Below are 22,320 nucleotides of genomic sequence, written 5' to 3' on the forward strand. Positions count from 1 at the left end.
AGCAGTTTATAAACAAGAGATTCCAATCTCAAACAAAATGAAAGTCAAGGGACTTGACTCAAGACTGCTTCCGGAGCTCCACATGTGCGTCATGGCACATGCATGCCCATATACACGTGAACTCAGACATACAGACATCAGGCAAACAAAGATCCTTTTTGAATCATAAAAAAAAAAAAAAAGCCGGGTGTGGTGGCGCACGCCTTTAATCCAGCACTTGGGAGGCAGAGGCAGGCGAATTTCTGAGTCTGAGGCCAGCCTGGTCTACAGAGTGAGTTCCAGGATAGCCAGGGCTACACAGCGAAACCCTGTCTCGAAAAATCAAAACCAAAAAAAAAAAAAAAAAAAAAAGAACCCTGTACAAATTATTTTTTTACAAAACATGACACTTCTCAGCCTTTAATTTCTCATCTGTCTTTGAGGCACCACAGGAACAACCAGAGAAACAGATTCGATGACGACATTTTATTTACCTTTCCCCCTAGGTACATAGGTGACATAATTATAGACAAGCTTTGATACACAGGAAAACCCTTCTGTCTACCTTCCGTTTTTTTTTTTTTTAAATGGATCATCACAATATTTTTTTTTTTTTACAATTTTAAAACAATACACAGCTTTCTCGGGCTGAAGCAATTGCAAGAACGTATTGGTATTGGTATATTACAGCTACTTACAATGTTTAAGAATAGCAATGGAGAAAAATAAGTTATTTAAATATTGATTTCATATACAGAAAGTGCAATGTTGTTAGTTGTCATATAACTTTCTTGACAGTTTGTGGGGTTTTTCCCTATCAATTTAAAAAATCAAGATAACATGGACTCAAGACAGTCAGAATTTTTCGGGAACCTCACTCAGTCCTCACACAGCAGTGACTTGGGAATCTATTTGTGTTCCACCGCAGTTGTGAACCACACTCCTCCGTGTCCAGGACTCTTTGCTCACAGAAGACTCATTTCCAGTTCCATCCACACCTGGGGTCGGGACAGAGAAAAGGGCCCCCAAATATGCAAGGCCATGAAAAGCTATTTGCTCTCAGTATCTGGGAATGTAAATAGTAGTTTGGGCGGCTGCTTTCTCTGCAGACAGTGGAGACACACCAATCACACACATTCTGGGTAGCTACCTGAGCCGAAACGCCTTTCCAGGTTAGTTTTGTGCTTTGCAAAGACAACAATTTTCACCGTCATTCAAAATTCTGTACCAAATGCAACCGATCAAAAGTGGCTATTGCTAAAGCCAGCCGCCTGTCTGCTAACAGCCACAGGCAGCCCCGAGTCTCCTCAGAGTCATACGCTAATGTTCAGGCTTTTCTCAGACCAAATGAAACGTTCAAAGCAAAAGAAAACCAAACAAATATGATACAAGGGAAGGAAGGAAGGAAGGAAGGAAGGAAGGAAGGAAGGAAGGAAGGAAGGAAGGAAGGAAGGAAGGAAGGAAGGAAGGAAGGAAGGAAGGAAGGGATAAGAAATCTCAGCCCCTTCAGATCAGACATTCACACTAAACTCGTGGTCCCTGAATTTAATTCTCCATGCAAAGGCGACAATTTCCAGAGTGATAAAAGCTACTGTTTGACACTCTCAAGACCTCCTTGATTGACTTAAAACAGAAACCCTACACCAAGAATGAACTGAAACTTGGAAATTCCCAAAAGATTTTTCCTCCTCCCTTATTACCTCCAATGTGACTTTTGCGTAGTCTCTCTCTCTTCGCTCAGCTAAAATCAAAAGGGCTGTCTGTCGCACGGTCAGGCCAGGGTTACTTCACAAGCAAGAGAAGAAGCCTGTTTTCCAATGCCAACCCCCACTACAGCATGCGACTGGGTGCTGGACTGGCAGAGAACCCTGCACCCCCACCCATTGGGTGGCCTATGCCTGACCCTGGAAGCTAATCGAGGCCTCTTTGTTAAGAGTCCAATAGGAACCCAGTGCCTTTACTCTTCTCATTCTAACCTGCCTCAACTGCTCCACGTGGCATTTAATAATAGGCGAAGGGAAGTGAGGAAACCAAACAATATTATTATTTTTTAACGCATACTAAAATGTGTGTGGGGTGGGGGGAATCACCTGAGATTTTCCTCAGAGACATGGATGCAGCTATATAAACCATATGGCCAGGATGGCTTTGTTATTCATAAAACCACTTGCCCTTCTCTCCTGAGGGGAATCAAGTTGTAATAACCCAAATGAACTAGTGGAGGACTGATCCGGGCCTCGTATTCAAAATGCTTCCAAGATAACTGGAGACTTTACATCGTGCTTGCAAGAATGTGAAGAAAAAACACTTTGTAAGCAATGGAGCAGGTGCACCTGTCTAAGTGTGCCAACTGCTAGAAAACCAGACGCCAGACAAAAAGAGGGCAGATTACATGGAAATCAAAGTTGGAAAAACCAGTTGAAAATATGCAATATTTAACACCCAGCGGGTGTGGTTTATCTGGCTCCATAATGAACCTTTGCTTGAATTAAAATAATTATCTACATAACAAATGAGAGATAATAAAACCGGCCAAAACGAAAAAAAAAATTAAAAACAAACAAAAAGAACTTTAAATGAGTAAGTAAACTACTTCCCTTTTTAGAAAAAAAAATCTTTCTGAAATATGCAACTTACAATGGCTTTCTGCAAAGGTGATCTGGTAGTTGATGAACAGATTTGGGAATGGATGAGGTTAGGATTTCACATAAATACTGCAACACCATGGCCACCGTGACAGCCACTCACAACACCATGGCAGCCTCTCACAACACCATGGCCACCGTGACAGCCTCTCACTAAAAGGAGAAGACTGAAGGGCAGTCACTACACACACACACACACACGTGCCCCTCTGTGAGTCCCGACCGACTTTTACTAAATTTATAGTTAGTTCAAAAACTAAAAGTCAACATGAAACGTGTGCCTGGTAGTCACCCTTCTAAAATAAGCCATGTTAGAATGAGACTGTTTTTTTTTTTTTTTTAAAAAAAAGGCTATTTTTGCTGGAAACATCCCAAACACGTTAGATGGCAGTCTAAGCTGAAAATCTGGAAATAGGGTTAAGTAAGGGTTGTGGACACTAGATAGATAACTGGTTAAAAGTTTATATTAAGGCAAATAAAAGCTAATTGCTAGAAAGCAATTAAAATGTCTCTCGTTTATCTACAGGAGAGGAGGACTGTTCTGTTCTTGATAGAGTCAGCTGTTGTAGCTTTTGAACAAATGAGCATGGTCAATAGTATACAGTAACTCCAGAGTCTGTTGCTTTGGCCTAGCTAAGCCCATCGGGCTCGGGCATCGGGTGACCAACAGATGCGCAAGGGCACGATCAGACACGAGCCGGCTGCCTCGTCCTCCTAGCCCTCTGACAGCACAAAGACAGACTGGACGCACACTGTTTGCAGTGTCTTGGCTCTTCAGTGCCTGAAAACGGAACTAAGTGCTTGTCTTGCCTTTGGGCATCAAAGAGAACCGCCTCGATTTCCTTGAGGGGCAGGGAAAGAGGGTTTTACCGGAAGAGAGGGTCCTCGGTTCTGAGTCCCAATCCTGCAGTTCGTGAGCCCCGAGCGGGTACTTTTCTTCCCAATCAGGTCAACCCCAGCAGATGTGGAGGGATTGTATCGGCTTCCTAAGCACAGTGAGAGGCTGGCTCTTGTCTCGGGAGGGCCACGGCCGGCCTGGCTACATAGCCTCAGGGCTTGGTGGCAGTTTGAAGAGTCTGGCTGCGGTTATGAGTTTCCTTATGTGTCTCTCCTCGGTGATGCCGGCCTCCTGAAGGCCAGTGTGGGACAGGGAAGGCACTTGGCTCAGCGTGCTGAACCCTGCTTCAGAAAGGGTGCTCGTGTACATGGGCAGGCCGATAGAGATGAGCCAATCCGACACGGATGCAACACATCCGGGAGAGAGGGGCTTTCTGCAGATTTCCGTCAGCCCACCACTCGGGATCTGTATAAAGAAGAAAAGCCATGTCACAAAGATTGCACAAGCACCGTGAGTCACCTTTTGTATGGCCGAGGGACACAGTACTGCAATACATCACTGCTATGAGACGTCAAAGTCAACATTAAGAACTTTGCTTAAAAGATATAAAAGACTTTTTATAGAGCTATCTCTAGAAGATTCCGGAAGGAATTTCGGACTAGACCAAATTCCAATTTCCTGTATAAGGCTCCAAGTTGGAGGCATTTACGTTTATCTTGTTATTTTGTCTCCATGAAATCCCTTAACTAAGGTGAACTACAGAGACAAACTTGTATGACAGTGTAAAAAAGATACTCAGTGAGTAGTGTTTTATAAAATGTATTTTCTACTGTAGTTTTGACCCTATATTAACAACCAGAAAATTAAACATTTAAATGTACATCATTAATCAACAATTTAAAATATAATAATATTGAGTTGAATAGGACAGAGAAAAGGACCCTGAAACCTTATTGCTAAGGCTACCTTTCTGAAGGAGATTTGCAGGGTGTAAAAGCCTACACAATATTGTACAATTGTGCATGTACTCAGATTCACAAAGGCGTACATCATATGCATGGAGGCCAGAGGCCAGAGGTCAGAGGTCAGTTTCCATGTCCTTACTCAAGAGCTAGCCATCTTTTATTTTGAAACAGGGTCTTTGGCTTTCATCTGGCACTTGCTAATTCAGCTAGGCTGGGTGCTCAGTGACCTCCTGGGATCCACTTGTCTCTCCCTCCCTCTGCAGCCACACACAGGATTACAAGTGTGGAGTTTTTTCAGACGGGGCCTAGAGACAAAGCTTAAGTACCCATGCCAATACTCTTTGCTCAGACAGCCATCTCTCCAACCCTGACTGTGTGTGATCTTAATGAAGCAAGCTCTCACCATCGAATACATCCTCAGGTATTATTAGAACGTCCACAGATGTGTTTTAAAGCAAGCTGCCTTTCACTACATAATTTAAAATACAAAGAAAGGAATAAACCCTAAACACTTATGGATATGTAATTGGTTAAGCCATAGAATATTCACCTAATAAAAATCTTGAAATCCTGATCATGGAATTTTTTTTTTTTTTTACTAAGACAGACTTAGGATCTGATCAGTAAAAACCATCAGGGTTAGAACTGTGCCTCTGCTGCTCATGCGCACAGAAATGGCATGGTTAAAACTGAGCAGTAGAGGTTTGATACACTTAGGGCACACAGCAAGGTGTTTAGAGAAGTGCAAAAGTCACACAATAGCTAAGCCAAGCTACTTAACAGACATCAATTACTTCGCTAATCCACAGGCCTTTCTCTCGTGGAATAAGAATACAGCCACATCAGCATCTTCCTCCCTCCAAGGACATAGCACACTCTTGTCCGCTGCAGTGTGTGTGGGATGCACAGAGCTCCTGAATGAACGTACTTATTTGCTAACACTTGGTGCTCTGTGTATGGATTTTTAAAACAGGTGTTCCTTGTGCTGATAGGACAAACCTCCTCCCTTTTTGTCTTTCTAGAACGGTCGTAGCCTTGGTCATCCAAGAATGTGCCTAAAGTCAGGCGGTGGTGGCACACGCCTTTAGTCCCAGCACTTGGGAGGCAGAGGCAGGCGGATTTCTGAGTTCGAAGCCAGCTTGGTCTACAGAGTGAGTTCCAGGACAGCTGGGGCTACACAGAGAGAAACCCAAAACAAACAAACAAACAAACAAACAAAAAAAGAGAATGTGCCTGAAATCCCAGCATTGAAGAGGCCGAGGCAGGAAGATCACCAATTGAAGGCTAACTTGACCATGTCTCTAAGTAAACAAATAAATAAACAAAGCAAAACAAAGAAACAAACACGTAAATAATAACGGGTTGGTAGCTTAGTGGTAGAGTCCAGTCCTGTTCTAATAGGCATAAAACACAGAAAAATAAAATCCAAGTCTAGGCTAACGGTATTATTTTCTCCCCAGGTTTTTTTCCCTAGGTTTCTAGCAAGTCTTTGTGTTATCAATGCCTGCCAGTAATGACCTCGTAAGTAAATATATTGCAGGAATCTACGTGGGTTGCTCACCGCCATCCGATGTTGCTTCCGAAGCAGCTTCACCCGGATCTGGTCCATATTGGTGGCAACATCCCTCTCAGGCTGCTCTAGGTCCTCTGCGTATCTCTGTACCAGGGCTTCAGGGATCCCACAACGGCCATGCTGCCCAGGGAAAGAGAAATGTGGCATCAATGGTGGTCCAGACACACACACCCCACCTAAGACACACAGCTTAGCTATCAGAAAATAACACCTGGGGTTTCAGCTCAAAAGGAACCTAACCTATTTATTATGGGGCAGATTCTTGAAAAGGAGCCTGCTTGTATTTTCACCTTACAAATACTGATGAGTTCTACAGAAATATCTCAAATCAGAATTAGGACAACACAATCCTGTGTTTTCCAGGCCAACACCTTAAACCCATTTTTACAAAATTAAATTCCTTAGCCAAACCATTACTCTACAGATACTATTTGCCCTTCATCCAAGAATCACACCACTACATCACCAGGCCACATTACCACTCTCCCTATTTTCCCTTCAAAGGACACAGTCATACATAGAGTATCAAAGAGGAAGAAAAGAAGGAAAGGCCTGGGGGGTAGAGGTAGGGATGGGGGAGGTGTTCTTAGGTGGCATTCATGATCATAAGGATTTAATAACAAGGACTCTTGGGGACACATTAGAACAGAAGATGCCTTTCCAGCAGAAAAGTATGGCCACCTCTATTATTACTGATTTATCTTCAAAGTCGCTTTGGTGTTGATAGCCTTTTCCTCTTCTCTTTTCAAATGAGAACTGCATTTCAGTATAGATAGAAATGTTTTTGGTACACCAGCGATTTTCATATCATGCCCCCACCAGCTGTTCTGTATAGATATTTGTATAATTACTGTAGTACATCTGAACACGGCTCTGAACCATAAGTGCTTTACAATTTTCTATATATGCTCCCATTAATGGTATTTGCTTACTACAGCCTGTCTCTGAGTAGATAATGCAGGCCAGGTATCTGAAAGCACAGTTAAACTATACAGAAACGGAGACACAACCTGCTGTGGGGCATGCACACTAGGTTCGGGTCTCTCCTGCCCATCACACCAGCCTATGAGGGTCAATTCTGGTGCTGAGCCTGTTCCCTGAAAAGCACAGCTGCCACAAACTAAAACCAAGTAAGAGAAAAAGAAAACCATGAAGCTGTGTTTGTATTTAATCCAGGGTTAGAGGGTTGCACTCCCAGTTCAGAGGCCATAGGCAGAATGAACCACGTGGCCTGCAGAGCACATGTGACCAAGGTCTTTCCTGGCTCTCATCTGAGTGGTGCACACCTTTAATCCCTGCACTTGGGAGGCAGAGGCAGGCGGATCTCTGAGTTTGAGGCCAGCCTGGTCTAAAGAGCAAGTTCCAGGGCAGACAGAGCTACAGGGAAACCCTGCCTTGAAAAACCAAACCAACAAACCAAAAGGAATCAAGTCAGGGCCCTAAGGCCCAGGCCTCGGATACCTTGTCAGAGTAGGGCTCCTCAGTGAGGTCAATGCCCTCCGCCTGCAGCTTGTTCTCCGTGAGCATCTCTAGGTCCACACCCCGGACGCAGGAAACCTTCCTGCTCAGCACTGGGCCCAGTTTCACACCATGCTCCTGCAGGCTGGTGCTCTCGGGCAGCTCAGCCAGCCAGGGTGGCGGTCTCGTACAGGCTGGGCTGCCCGGCTCAGTCCCCGAGGAAGATCTGGGTTCCCGGGGAGAGGGGCAGTCGCTGGGACTGACTGGGCTGGCGGGGCTGGCCTTCTTCAGTGGCAGGATGGGCGCCTCTGGGCTGGGGACCAGGTGCAGGCCATTGGCTAGGCGCTCTCGGCTCTTCTTGGCTGGCACAGGAGGGGGCTGCGACGGATGTCTGGACTGTGTCCTGGTCTCAGGGGCGCTCTGCTCCCCGTCTACCCCTTCTTTGGTGCCCAGGGGGTGGTGATCATGTCCTTTTCTGAGACCCTCAAGAGACGTCCTTGTTAAGCCGGGTTTAACAGGAGGCTGGGCCTCGAAATCTCTGGGTATACACTGAGGAGGAGCTATCCCAAGGTTGGAGGCCACCACGGAGCCATCCAGTTTCTTAGCCATTGTTTTCGGGGGGTCGGAAAATCTCTTGCTTTGGGGCAGAAGCAACGCATCTGCTGTGGGATCTCGGCCTCGGGGCAGAGCCTTGGAGGTGCAGGCAGACGTCTTCTGTGGCACTTCGGGTACATTCTGAGAACAGGTTTCTGGCATCTCGGTAGGCACATTCTTGCCAACATCAGCATCTCCCTGAAGGTCATCCAGGGAATGGGATCGGGGCCAACTTTCCACGGGCTCAGGACCCTCCAGGGTTTCACAGCTGCGACAGATGGAGACCGGGAGGCTCCTTCGGTTTTTACTCAAACCAGTCACAGAGGGCGCGTCACAGCACTTGACAGTGTCCGGGGCTAGACCTCGTCCCAGTCTACCCTCCTCTCCCTGCTTGCGCACCTCCCCTGATTTAATTAAAGGCAATGTCGGGTAGTTGCCTGGCTGACCCCTGGTGAAAGGCTTTAAGTTGGACTCCGTGGACGACTTGGTAGACAGAACGCTGGGTCTGTGAGTTTTGGCTATGAGAGAAGGAGATTATTTTACAACGACGTTTTAAAGTCACTGAAACTGATGTACAAACAAGGGCTGGGGGACACTGGAAAAAAAGTGGGGTGATTAGCGATCCATTTTTATTTTTATGAAGAATTCTAGTTTATTAAAGTTCTAATAGGGACTGAAACTAACTGGTTATGTGGAAAAGAAACGCCGGGTCAAGCAGAAACAGAAGGCCAGAGCTAATGTCTATTCCAAGCTGCTTTTGGTAAGGAAAGACTGGCAATGCACTCAGAAACCAAGCCACACGATCTTCGTTTGGCGGATATGGGTTTTCTGAAGTCATGGTTGAACTGGTTCCTTAGAATGGGGTCTGTGAATGGTACCCACGAAGGGGTGATCAAAAGAAGAGGAACAAAACTTCCAATCATTCTCTCCTTCAAAGCTGCTCTTCTTGAATAAATGTACCCAGAAGCAAGGAAGCCACCTGGATACGGATCAGTAAACAAACCGAAGGGAGAGTTTCGTCAGACACCACTTACAAAATGCCGACTCCACAAATCTTCACGAGGCTTGGAAAGTACAAAGATGGTCTAATCTCTGAAAAGTTAGTAAGTTATTAATATAACTAAGAGATTTTTTTCTGCTAATCGATCTATAAGCAAACAGTTTAGAATCCAGACTCTCCCCCATTAAGTAACATGGATATAAACATGAACAGCAGCAGGGTGAAGTCAGGCTGCAGGCCAATTTGATAGGGAGGGAAAGAATATGGGTTGGGTGGTGAGCACTCAGTAAGGAGAATAGCTGCTTTAGAGCAGATGAAGGCATTCTTTGATAAAAACCACCACCACCACCATCACCACCACCACCACCACCACCTCTGTGTGAGGCAATCGAGATGAAGGAAACGAACAGAAAGACAAGACCTGTGGCTCTGGCATTCCAAGGGCTTTGGGCCCTCATCAGCAGGGAGAAAGCGTTTCCTTCCATGATTTCACAGCATTCTAAGCTCACTCAAACCTCAAACTGAGAGCATGGAGTGTTGCAGACCACTGCAGACCCTAAGGCTGGCAGCTAAGAACAGTGCTTTCCTCATACTAGACTTCTTATTAGTGAGGCCATCCTTTCTGGGGAGTCCCACATCAGCCTATGAAATACTTCATGCCCACCAAAGCACAGACGCAGACAAATGGTGTGGGGTCCTCAGTGAGGAAGAAGTTTATACTGCAAACTCTGCCTGCCTGGATTCCCACACTCATCAACAGTGACACACTAGCCCTTTCTCAATGGGTTGCTATTCTGTTGATAAATGGAGATACTAGCTTGCAGTTATTTCTGAACGTACTGGCTACATTTCTTATTACCGGAAGGATCACTACAGGTAAATGCAATGGGGAAATTGCTCACCAAGCACATCATAAAAAAGCCCCCACATCAGTTAAGATGGAAAACTCTTTCTTATTAAAATCCACTGAGCTCAAATGGATATAGAAATGTTTTCTTCTCTTATTACCTCCCACTATGAACCATATGTTTCAATGCCAGGTTCACATTCTGTTTCATATAGGGAGAGCTCTGAGTTCACCTTTGAAATCAAAGGATGGCTCACCAGTTTATTTAATTCAGTTCTTCAATAGAAATAACTGAATTCCCCTGGGACACCAAACCCTTTGGCATTGCCACCTTTCTTCCTTACTAACCCAGCACTGTTGGGGTTAACTTTACCTGACTATTTCAGCTATAGAAAACGTTATTAACAAAAACTGACCAAAAGAGCCTTCCGAACGTACGCAAGGATTTGCTGCTTGCTAACCAGGGCCCAGTGCAGGGCTCCTTAATGTGTTTTGCCTTGCATTTTAACCAAGGCTATCTAAATGTTAAGCATCAGAGGACCCGTTTATCTTCCCAAGTTCGTTGAACATTCTGGGTAGAAGAGCTTATGGGTAAATTTCTAGGTTCCCAATATGCTTAGCAGTGTGAGGTAGGCAATATGTCCAGAGGTGAGGGCTCTCTCTAAGAATGTGGTTGACTGTACCACGAGAATTTGAACTCAAGCCTTTATTTACCTTACCTTAGAGTTGGTCTGGGTGCCCAAAATAACTCTCCCACACTATTTTTTTAAAGCATGATTGACATCAAGAAGCTACGTTTTATGCCCACCGCCTACCATACATATCTGAAACAAAGATTACAATAATGTCACTAATGATACTAAGCCTTACCTCCTGGAATAGCTGATGCTTTCTATTTGCTGTCCAGGGTCATTAACTGATTTCATAATCCTCTAACAAACTGCAACCTATGGCTTGCTTCAGTAAATGCTAAGAAAGAGTCTAACTTGTTACGACTGGATGAGACTCCCAATAACCACTAAAGGCTATGAAACCTAAGTATGCTTTTGCTATTGCCTTCACGTGTTCTACAGATGACCGTGAGGGTGGCAGGACCCTTTTACCACTGCATCTAATCTTGTAATGATGGAAACTTGGGGAACACAAGAGGAAGCCACAGAGTCACCTGCCATTTATCCTCCCTGCTTCATTTTGCTTAAGACCTTGGTCCTGGATGGAGGAGGCTTTGAGAGTTACATATTGACTGCTTCCCAACTGTTCAAAGATAGAAGCCACAAACAAGACATGTGGCCTTCTAGTCACCCTCTCTAGGGGTAACTGCCTCTAGAATCAGGCTGCGTGGCTACAACATACGGCTGCAGGGGTTCCCTTGATGGATGGTCTACCTGGCAAACTGTTTTTCTTGTGGGCCTAATTGCTCCCAGTACTGAGATGTGAGTGGTTAGCGTGTGAAGAAAAGGGCACAGGAGACACACAATTTAGGTTTTATGGCTGAAGGTACTTTAGACAGAATTTATAAATGTAGCCCAGAGCAGCCAGGAGGACTAGACAGAGTAGTGGAGGACAAGAAACTTTCCAGAAATGGAAAGATGACTACTCGCTTCATATCCGTACAAGAATGAAGCCTTCGGAGACACTTGCAATGAGGTGACACTGAGACAGGTTCTGGGGGTCTGGGCCAACATTACCGTTTTCCAGGTTCTCGCTGCTTTCGTAGCATCCAGAGTCTCGTGGGGATCGTCCACTCAGGCCTTGGTTGTCCACCAGCAGCTTTTCCTGAGAACCGGACTGGTCGCTGTTACCTGGAGGATGAATACACAGCATGCTGTCACAAGGAACCTCAAAGTCAGCTCCATCTTCATCCTCAGCTATTGGCACATGTTAAAGCTGAACTAAACAAAAAAACCAAAAACAAGCAAACACAAAACAAACAAGCTAACCGGATCAGAACACCTCTCTTGAAGTAACGTGTCCACCGTGTGAAAATAAACTTGGCGAGAGAACCAGGGTTGAGACATGCTGATGGGTTTGGTTAAACAGTGGGAGAGTGAGGCTACAGAGGGGAGGAGAAACACAGAGTGTGCTACTGTGGTACTGGAGGAGGAGAGCCCTACAGAGAGATAGCACCATCAATGAGAAGCAGTGTGTGTGTGTGTGTGTGTGTGTGTGTGTGTGTGTGTGTGTGTGAATTGGACCTTTACAAGGTGGGTACGGTCCAATGCTTGTCAGACACCTGGAAGACTTGTATGTTGAATCATTTATGTTACAGGCTTTCCAAATCTGGGAGCTTAGATAAAAGTGACAAATGAAATATTGCTTTATAAGTATTGGGGAGTATTGTTAGCCTAAGGTAACAATATGTGGCCAGTTACATCATCTCAGTCAATGGAAGGCTGGTGAGAGAGGAACAGACCCCTATGCAAGGGGAAACAAAGCTTTCATCTTCTGCAGTGTTCAAAGTTTCCTTTCTCTTTACCCTTCTCCCACGGCCTTGGGCCAGCATTTCTATTCCCTGCATCTAGTGTGTGGAGAGCGTTCAGGAGACCCTCTGACCATCAAGCAAAGGAACTGGCCAGTGCGAACGGCACAGCCCCAGCTTCAGCAGCCCCTTTACAAAGTAGCATCATTATTTGTCAGTTGGACCTCAGTAATGGTTGGAGAAAGTCAGGAGACAAGTTAACTGTGTTGCTGATGGAGATGACTTCCTGGAGTCAATCCCATGGAGTCAAAGCCACGTGAGTGGTCAGTTCCCAGGCTGCTGTGTTTTCTACAGAGGGAGCCCAGGGAGCCCGGGACATGCAGGTTTCACACAGAACATCTTCAGATACTTATGTAGAGAAAGCACTTGGTCACACAAAATGGAAACCAATAGAACATTTTTTTTCCTACATAAAATAGCTAGTTACAAAGACAAATGGCTTTAATTTATTTCTCTCACCTGCCCACCCCAACCACACATACAAAGAAAAATCAATCAATCAATGAACCAGAACTATGATGCTCAGGAGATCAAAAAGAACATGTGGAGAGAGAGGCTGAGTGGTGCCTGCCAGGCCACACATGCACTGGTGGGGTCCCACCATCGTCTTCCCACTTCCTGTCTGTATTTCTCAAAGGGAAAGCATTCTATAGCATGCACAATACCAAAGAAGGTGTCAGAACACATTCTTAAATTATAGCCCCAAAGAACACTAATTACCAAATGATTGGTGGGGAAGTTAACAATCAGAAGCACATGAGCAAATCGTACCCCTCCCCCTAAAACCACCCCAAACTGGGACAGTCCATGGTGATGACCTCATCCCATGGAAGAGCCTGCGGGTTTGGACTGGCCTTTGCTCTTGTCTAGCATGCTATTTAGGAAAATGATCCTTGGAAATAAGGGCTTCGAGCTGTCTTTGAGTACCCTGTGAGATGGCCATTCATCTGTCCCTGGGGGCAGCAGCTCAGGGTTGCAGAGCAACAGAGCCGACTACAGACTAGAGGCTACAAAAGGGAAGCATGCCCCAGGGTGCTGCTGAGAAGTGCATCCTGGGACCCCAGCCTTAGCAGGTACTGCAAGGTCCTGCTGTTACAGAAAAGGGAAGGATCTCTCCAGTGCCCGAGAACCACGGTGCAATTGACCGTCATAAGGAAGACATCTGATGGTGCAGAGAGAAGGTGACCGACTCTTTCATGTATCTAGACTTTTCTCTCACAATCACTAGCCTCAATGCCAATGTAGGAAGACCAAGACCACAAGGAATAAGTCAACTGTCATCATCAAAAGGGCTGAAGTCCCATTTGGTCACAACCTGAAAGGTCTCAGCAAGATGGTCTAAACTGCCTCCCTACCACACCCACCCACCCATGTGAGCATGCATAGATGAGCATGCTCAGGGGCTGAATATGCACTGACACAGAGATCCTCAAACGTCAAAAACACTGGCATATAAGGGCACAAACTGGCTTCTAGAAGGTGCTTTTCTCAGGAAGAAGGAGAGGGGATGGGACTCCTGAAGGGAAGCCCCTTCAAAGGCTTACCACATTTCCTACACTGCAGACCAGCCATCCATTTTATTTCTCTCCATACTCCCTGCATACTTCAAATAATCTTTAATTAAGAGTCTTACAAAAACAAACACCTCTTCTTTTGAGTCGGGGTCTGTCTCTGTAGCCCAGGCAAGCCTGGAACTTTGAGTAATCCTGCCATACTTGTGTCAATGCTCACTTCCCTCAGAAACAGTAAGCTGAGGTTACAGGCAGTCACCACCATGCCCAGCTTCAAAGGCTGTTCCTACTGAGCTGTGTGCACGGCGGTGGTTAGGATGGCAAGCTCTATGGTATATGGATTTTACTACAATGTTTCTTTAAAGTAAATTTTAAGAGTGTTTTTATTTAGAGGAACTGAAAGAGTCTAAGGAGAAGCGAGCTGACCATCTTTTCCAAACAGAAGGCTGAGTGCAGACTACCACCTTTCCTTGCCTGTGGGAGACATTGGGAAGGTTTGGCTTCCAAGCAATACTGGAAATATACTTAATACTTTCAGTGGAAGTGTAAGCTAGGAGAACTTCAAGATGTCCCTTCATATCTTCAAGAACCTCACTGGATCTTTCTCACTACTGCAAGCAAACTGAGTTTGGCAGAACACTACTGTGGTTCTCTAAGTTATCAAGGTACTTGCAGGAAGTATTTCTTAAATAGAATGAATTTAACTGCATGAAATGGAAAGTCTTACATCACTAGGCTACATCTGGATATGGCCTCTCAACAGTAATTCGAGCTGCTAAGCCCTCGAATCCTTTGTTTCAAGATCAATAAAAGGAAATACCATTTTGAGTATCAGAGAAATCCCAAGCAGTGCAAATGCACAGACTCAAAATGGGATTTATGAACAAGGAGTCTGCCTGAGCCTCTCAAGTTAGCATCCTAGGAGATGATTCTGGTACAAATCTTGGGATCTGAGCCTAGGACAATGGGACTAAGCCAATGTGTTATGTCACACTAGCCTCAGACCCCTGCCTGTATGTAGGCTTTAGCTTTGCTCTTCTGACATGGAAATGAAACAGGAAATGTAAAGGATGATGTATATAAGCCAGCTGTCCTCCGTAAAGAGTAAACGACATAGAATTCAGAGCAGATGTAGTTCAGAAGAACAGATGGCTCTACATTAATCCATATTAATGGGGCAGGTCTGCCGTCCCAGTCAGTCACAAGGCAGGCTGCTTCCACACAACCTGGCCAGAGACCCCGGGGTTTCTCTAGAGCAGTGATTCGAGACCTTCCTAATGCTGTAACCTTTAATATGGTTCCTCGTGTGGTGGTGAACCCCAAACATAAAATTATTTTTGTTACTAGTTCATAACTATAATTTTGTTGTTATGAATCGTAATGTAAGTATCTGTGTTTTCCGATGGTCTTTGGCCATTCCTGGGAAAAGGTCATTTGATTCCCAGAGGGGTCACAACCTATTGTTCTACCTCTCTAGCAAATCAAATGCTATAGAGACCTGGTCATGAAGCAACATGGCAAGGAATAAAGAGGACACCAAGCATAGACCAAGCATAGACCTAGGCTGTCTGTTTACTCTATTAGAGATTTTTTCTGATGCCATGAGAAAATGCACTCATAAAAGGTGGCTGAAGAGTTTGCTGAGGACTTAGGGGTAAAGTCCATCCCAGTGGGGAAACGGTGGGTGCAGGCACTTGAGCAGCTGGGCCTGTGGCATTCACCATGAGCGGCAGAGAGAGATACAAGTTAATACCCACCCAGCTCACGTTCTCCTCTCTTTTATTCCAGGACCCCAGCCTATGCAATGGTGACTCTGTCAGCAAAGGCGGGTCTTTCCACTTAAACGGGCCTCACCTACACAATCCTTCACAGACATGCTCCAAAGCCAATTTATTCTAGGTCATTTCCTCACACAAGTGTCCAGAGGCTTGTCGCCTAGGTGGTCTCGATGATGTCAAGCTCACAATTAACCACCACGTCTAAGGTTCAGACTTCTCTTGATAGTGTTCCTCTATGCTACTGGTAGTAATTTAAAGAGTGAATTTATTAATACAGCTGCTTCTTTTTCCTCGGGTCTTATGCAGCCAGGAAATGCAAATGAGCCTCAGTTTACGACAGTGTACTCGGGTATTATAAGCTAAGATGCCCTTAACTCCCCTAATCCACTGAGCAGACTATTCAGCAATCTGGGACACCACCCAGTGCTAGCCGCTGCCCATCATGGTCTCAGAGGTGACCAGGGCTCCAGCTCACTGCTATTGTTTAGCACTACAGGTGTGCAGACTGCACACTGCTTGGCTAGAAAAAGAACAGGAACCAGAATTCGAAGTATAGTTTCTAACAATTGTGTATTGCATTCCTGGCATCAGAAAAGTAAGAGAACCCTAAGTTGGAGACCATTTGTAATGTACGCCTTCACTCCACCATTGCCCCTGGTTCTGATGTGTCTTTGAGTGGTAGAAATCCACGGGCTACTTATACCTTGGCAGCAGTGCACATAAAGGAAATGCGCTTGGATTTAAGAACTGGAAAGGATACATCCTCCATAATGAATACTCAGGACTGTTTTTATGTCAGACTGAAGAATAAGGACCATGATAAGCCTGGCTTAGCAACAGAAATGGGCACAACAAAACCCATGAAGGTCCTGAATTCCGTGCACACAGTATAAAGAAGAAGCTCCCACACTGAATTTGGGAACTCCTGATCCACACACTCACTTCAGTGAGACACTTCTGTCTTTCCTGGAAACTGATGGGTTTACTTTTTCATTACTGAGCCTATTCAGTAAGAAAACAACCCACACTTTGGAAATAATAAACCCTTAGATGGGCAAAGAGACTCCTAAATGGTCAGCCTTTTTTGCCCCTCTACTTAGCCAAGGGGTCCCCCCATCCTTTTTAGAATTAATTATTCATTTTTTGTATGAGTGTACTGTAGCTATCTTCAGACACACCAGAAGATGGCATCAGATCCTATTAGAGTTGGTTGAGAGCCACCATGTATGTGGTTGCTAGGTATTGAACTCAGGACCTCTGGAAGAGCAGTCAGTGAGTGCTCTTAACTGCTGAGCCATCTCTCCAGGCCAACCTAGGGATTCTTAATGGATGTGTGTTCCAGTGGGAACAACGGGGAACCTACTGGTCCCTTCAGAAAGCCTCTGGCACTCTTTTCACACATACTGACAGGCATGTCTGCTCTGTGTTTGTTTTGTCATAATAAGAAGTTAACCTTGGCTTTGAAAAGAAAAAGACCAACTGAATACTCCTGGTACCCCAAGTACACAATGACAGCTTATTGGAGGCCCGTTCATAATCATAATGCTGCTGTTTATCCAGCAGTGTGTGAGTGTGTGTGTGTGTGTGTGTGTGTGTGTGTGTGTCGCGCATGTGCAGGAGCTTACTGTCATATTCCTGTAACAGCTCCACCGCTGTCAGAAGAACTGCTCTGTGTTCTGGGTCCCTGATATTTAATTCATCTAAGTCTTCTTCCTCCAGGAGTTTGAAGGTGTCCAGGTCTTCATAGCCATTGAACAGGAATGTGGGCATGTGTTCCTGGGAGGCAGAGCAAGAAGATCAAAGTGAGTCTGTGGCCCAGCCATGTAACCCATATCACACAGCCAGCCTCAGACCCTTCAGACTTTTTCCCATAGTCCTTATGCTCGTCAAGAGATGAGTATCATTTATAATATATCCTGGGCCTCCCTGTCTTCCAGCTTAGTAGGCAGATGGGGTTTATAGGCTCACTCACTAATGGCTTAAGAAGGAACTAATTCCTCTATCACCACTTAGCCTGTAGTGAGACGGCTTCCCCTTAACATTCCAGTGGGGGAGACTTATTCAAATTCAACTTAGCAAACCCTATGAATTTCTCAGGACCAAGATGTTTTACAAGTTGAAAACTAGAATCTACCATGGTAGCTGTACTCCTTTAGAAGATGCTGGGAGTCACGGTCAGGGAGAGCTGAGAAGGCAGGTGCCTCATGGTCCCCTGGAGCTGGCTGTGAGCAGAACACTTGGGTTTCTGTTCAGAGCCCTCCCCAAAAGCAAACTCGGATCTAGGGCTTACGCTGCACTATTGCCCTTAGCGAAGGGCCAGGGTAACATTAGGATACTGGTAACCATTTTTATTGAATACTCGTAACCTTAGTGGGTCACACCAGCAAGGTGACATGATCACCCATCCAGTTTAGAGAGAGGACAAGCGACAAGGACACAGGTAGGACAAGAGTAACAGTGACTGACTTTCAGGTTGATCCGGTCCAGGAGATCCTCCACAGACTTGGGCTGGGATGGTCTTCCCTTCTTCCTCCTCCTGGTAGGGCGCTTGGGCTTCTCCTCTTCCTCATTTAGCACATCCACGTAGATGAACTTGAACGTGCCGACTTTGTTGTTCAGCAGGCCCATCCAGGTACCCATGGGTGGTTTGCTAATTATGTCAATGATATCTCCTTTCTGTGGCCCAGGGAACAAAGATCTTTCCGTTAGGTAGATGTCTAAGCCTGAGCAATGACATAATTCAGATGGTTGGGGAAATGCTACAAGATCACGATTACAGTCCCAGCTTCCTTCCTATCTAATCCTGTGTGCATTTTTACACATGTGCCAAGTATTCATGTGGATATGGGTGTGTGCACATGTGCACATGTGGCAACCAGAGGTAGATGTCCAGTGCTTTTCTCCCTTGCACCCTGTCTTACTTCTGAGAGTTCATCAGATGGTTAGACTGGCTGGCCAATGAGCTCTGGGGAATACCCCACCTATGTCTACATCCACAGCACTGGTGTTACAGAGGCACGCCACCATCCTCAGTTTCTCCATAGGCGCTGGGGATATGAACGTAGGTAGGTATTCATGCTTGGTGCTCAAGCATGTTACTGACTGAGTCATCACCCCAGCGCCAGAGGTCACCATTCTGAGTGACTGAGATAGGATAAGATTGGGAGTTTTACGGAGAGCAGATCTGATACTTTTAATTGTGCTAGATGCCACACTGACCCCAGGTCACAGCCTTCCCCATCTCCTGCTCAGCAGGGTAGAGCAGGCCTTATCTGTCAGCCATGCTGCAGTCAGGTTGCCTACCTCGGCTGTTGGAATCCTTGCCCCCAGTTTTAAAAGGGTGTTCCCTAACTTGTGGCCACAACCTATGAACTATTTTCCATTGCATCTTTAGATCCCACATAAACATCTCTGTACACATACATACAGAGAGCGGTTATTCCCCTCAGATAAAGGAAGCATAGCAGGATAGGCATGGAAGTTCTAGAAGGAAGCTGGGGTCAAAGGGTAAAGCCAGGGGAGGAAGCAAGAGAGAGCTAGAACACAGCTTCTGCATCCTTCATCACAGTCTGGTTCTATTTTATTTTCACTAGAAAGGAGCCCAGTGTGGCCAAAACATGATCTGGTCTACATGGTAAGAGTCCAGCATCCATTGGCAGGGAAGAGAGAAGGCCTTCCTGGAAGACAGGAGGGCCTGGGTTAGCTGCCCAAGATGAAGAACAAGCCTACCTTGAGCTTCAGAGAGTCTGTGTCATAGGGACTGGGGGTGAAGTCAGTGTGCACTCGGGCACGCCCACAGAAGGGACCCCGATAGGGTGGCTCTTCGTCATCCCCATCTTCGGACTTGACACTCTCCCTGTTGCTGGTGGAGGAGTCAGTGGTGCTCACTGTCTGACCACCTGGACAGGGAGAGCAGGGAGCACGGGGGATTAAACACAGCCTTCCCAGGCAGCAAAGATGAAAGGCGCCAACAGCACTGTGCATCGATAAGGCCCAGGAAGGGAAGCTACAAGCCACAGCATTCTGTCAGGACCACAGCCAGGCCTATGTGTGAGCCTTCTGCTAGCCTAACCCAGATCCTAACTTGACTGTGGACTTCCAGCACCCTGTCCTTGTGACACCGAGACCCACCAGGGGAGGATGCTGCGGTGTATCGCCCTGGCCTTTGTCTATAGCATGCAACACCTCATTTGGAGTACACCATTTTTCCCTCGTGTTGTTACAGAGGAGGAAACAACCCTAGCTGTGAAGTGCTTGCCTGCCTGAGAGAGACAACTTAAAGTTCTGAATTTGACCTCACTTCTTCTTCATTGTTTGGCCAACACCAGGTGTCTTTGGTCCTGGGGCAGCTGAGTCACATTTGTATCAGGAATTTAGGATTCTGCTCATGGCACAGACCCCTGTATTTTGTTGGTCATCTTCATGCACTTTGACCTTTGGCTTATTCTCTAGGTTCTTCCTCAGAGACAAATTTTCTATCTTCAGCAATCAAAATTAAAACATCCTCTTCTGCACCACGGTTGGAGGAATCTATAATAGCATCCTAAGGGCAATTGCTTAGACTATACTCATCCTTAGCTTGCCTTGATTTGAGGCGCAAATGAACATCTGACTGGAACTCCAAAAGGAAGCCATGATGAATTACAAACCACACTTACTCATTGAGCTCTGGCCACTCAGAGAACTCCGAAGGCTTTCCACAGAGCCTCCGGCTTTGAGCTTAGGCTTGTCCGCGTGTTCAGAGTCAGGCTTTCCTGAGGCGGGGGAGCTGGGCATTCCATCGAGCCCCGAGTCCTGAAACAGTTTCAGTAGAATTGAGTTTTCTGAGCAGAAAGGTGATGTTTTACTTATCATAGTCGATGACTTGGTCCTCAACCTTACCAGTCAAATTGATTGTTTATACCTTCGCTTGATCTTACATACAATAGTCTCCCTTTAAGCCTAAATCTTTGTTTACATCTAAATATGTAGCCCTTAGGACTGCTTATTAAGTAACCCCAAATTGTTTTCAAGTTCAAACAGGTATTCTTAAATTTTCTAGGAAAACTCTGTTTGCCATATATAAAAACAACTAAAGGCTTTGGGACTTAGTACACCAGGAACAAGCTGGGCCTCAATGCAGGCCGAGTTCAGTCTACTCTTGACGTGATATTTAGAAGTACAATCAGAGGGCAGATGATTAACTCTAAGGGGAAAGCATCTACACTAAGAAAAAGCATATTTCCTAGACATAACTGACCAGAGTGCTTCTAGTTATATAAATTGTTGAGTGACTGGAAGAGGGAGATGCTGGTGTTTACCCACCAGGGGGCAGCAGCTGAGCAAAAATGCTTCCTGTCCCAGCTGGCTGCATTGGCTAGCCGGGGCAACAACATTCCTTGTATACTTCAAGCAAGCTCTCAGCTTGAGCATGTCAAAGGAGGAGAAGGTTTTGAAACCAAAGGTCAAAACTATCTCAAAGTTTAGACCTCCTAATTTCCTTCCTTCCTTCCACACGTGCAGTTAACACAGAAACTGGACATGTTTCTAATGATGATGCAGGTGGTTTTCTATAGAACCAGGGGTGAGACGTCAGCTTCATATCCTACCGATGCCATACAATCCCAGTAAGTGAGACAGCCTCTCCTCTCACCCCCTATGTAAGCACGAAAGACTAACAGAATCTAGTAGCCAGAAAGGATTGTGTAAAATTCCTTGTTAGACCTGCTGCATACATCTAGAACAGTATATCCTACATCTGAAAAGACAGCTGACAAACACCATTTTACCAAAAAAAAAAAAAAAGAAAGAAAAAAAAAAAGATTTACTAATTTTTATTTTTGGTGTACGAGTGTTTGCCTACATGTATGTGTGTTCATCTGGTACTTGCATAGACTGGACTCCCTGGAACTGGATACACACTGCTGTGAGCCACCATGTGGGTGTTGGGAATCACACCTGAGTCCTTTCCGAGAGCAGCCAGTGAGTGCTGTTAACCACTGAGCTATCTCTATAACTCCAAAGGGTTCTTTTTGAGGAGGCACCCAGTAATAGGTAATTCATAACAAGGGTGTTTTAGAAAAAGTATCCTCTGATTCTGCCTTGTGCTTAAATATACCCACTAGCTTTAGTCTCTCGTGCTAGAGTGTTTGCCGCACTAAGAACCTGTTTTGTAAAAATGTGGCCCTGTCTTGGGTTCTCTGAAATGGAGGACCTATTGCGAGTGTTTATCTTGTCAATCTGATAGGCTTTAGAACCACCACAGAAATGAGCCTGCGGGTGTGCCGGTGATGGGTTTCCTAGATTTCTTAGTTGTGGTGGGAAGGCCCACCCTACATGTGGGTGATCTCATTGCATGGGCAGGGGTCCTGGGCTGCACACAAAGGAGAGAAGAGGCTGAGTGGTGGCAGCAGACATTTCTGTGTCTCCTTCCTGATGGCGGGCATAGGGTGACCGGCTGACTCAAGCCACTACTTAGCCTGTCATGATACACCATGTCTTGAAGCTGTGAGCTTCCTTCCCTCAGTTGCCTTTGTCCTGTATTTTGATGCAGTGACCAGAAAAGTCACTGATACATAGGGTCTGTGTTTCATATTCCCAGCACTGAGAACACTGTCTGGAAAGCCCTGACTGCTTAATGAGTGTTTCTCAAACTGCCTGCTTTTTCTACACAA

The 22,320-nt window shown here is 45.6% G+C and overlaps 1 protein-coding gene across 3 annotated transcripts in view; it reads right to left on the reverse strand.

Moving 5' to 3' along the window:
- Window positions 1-450: 450 nt before the first annotated feature.
- Window positions 451-22,320, reverse strand: part of Sash1 (SAM and SH3 domain containing 1) — a 224,507-nt gene continuing 202,637 nt past the window's right edge. For all 3 annotated transcript variants that reach the window (XM_029482360.2, XM_021174241.3, XM_021174240.3), the window contains 8 exons: window positions 20,326-20,461; window positions 19,397-19,566; window positions 18,134-18,343; window positions 17,293-17,443; window positions 11,588-11,701; window positions 7,462-8,570; window positions 5,989-6,120; window positions 451-3,927 (listed from right to left, as the gene is read on the reverse strand). In XM_029482360.2, the coding sequence (XP_029338220.1) occupies window positions 3,664-3,927; window positions 5,989-6,120; window positions 7,462-8,570; window positions 11,588-11,701; window positions 17,293-17,443; window positions 18,134-18,343; window positions 19,397-19,566; window positions 20,326-20,461 (2,286 nt within the window). In that variant the 3' untranslated portion in view covers window positions 451-3,663. The remainder of the gene's footprint in view (window positions 3,928-5,988; window positions 6,121-7,461; window positions 8,571-11,587; window positions 11,702-17,292; window positions 17,444-18,133; window positions 18,344-19,396; window positions 19,567-20,325; window positions 20,462-22,320) is intronic.

The sequence above is a fragment of the Mus caroli genome, unplaced genomic scaffold, assembly GCF_978045245.1.
Source record: "Mus caroli unplaced genomic scaffold, Mus_caroli_1 scaffold_9, whole genome shotgun sequence".
NCBI lineage: Eukaryota > Metazoa > Chordata > Mammalia > Rodentia > Muridae > Mus > Mus caroli.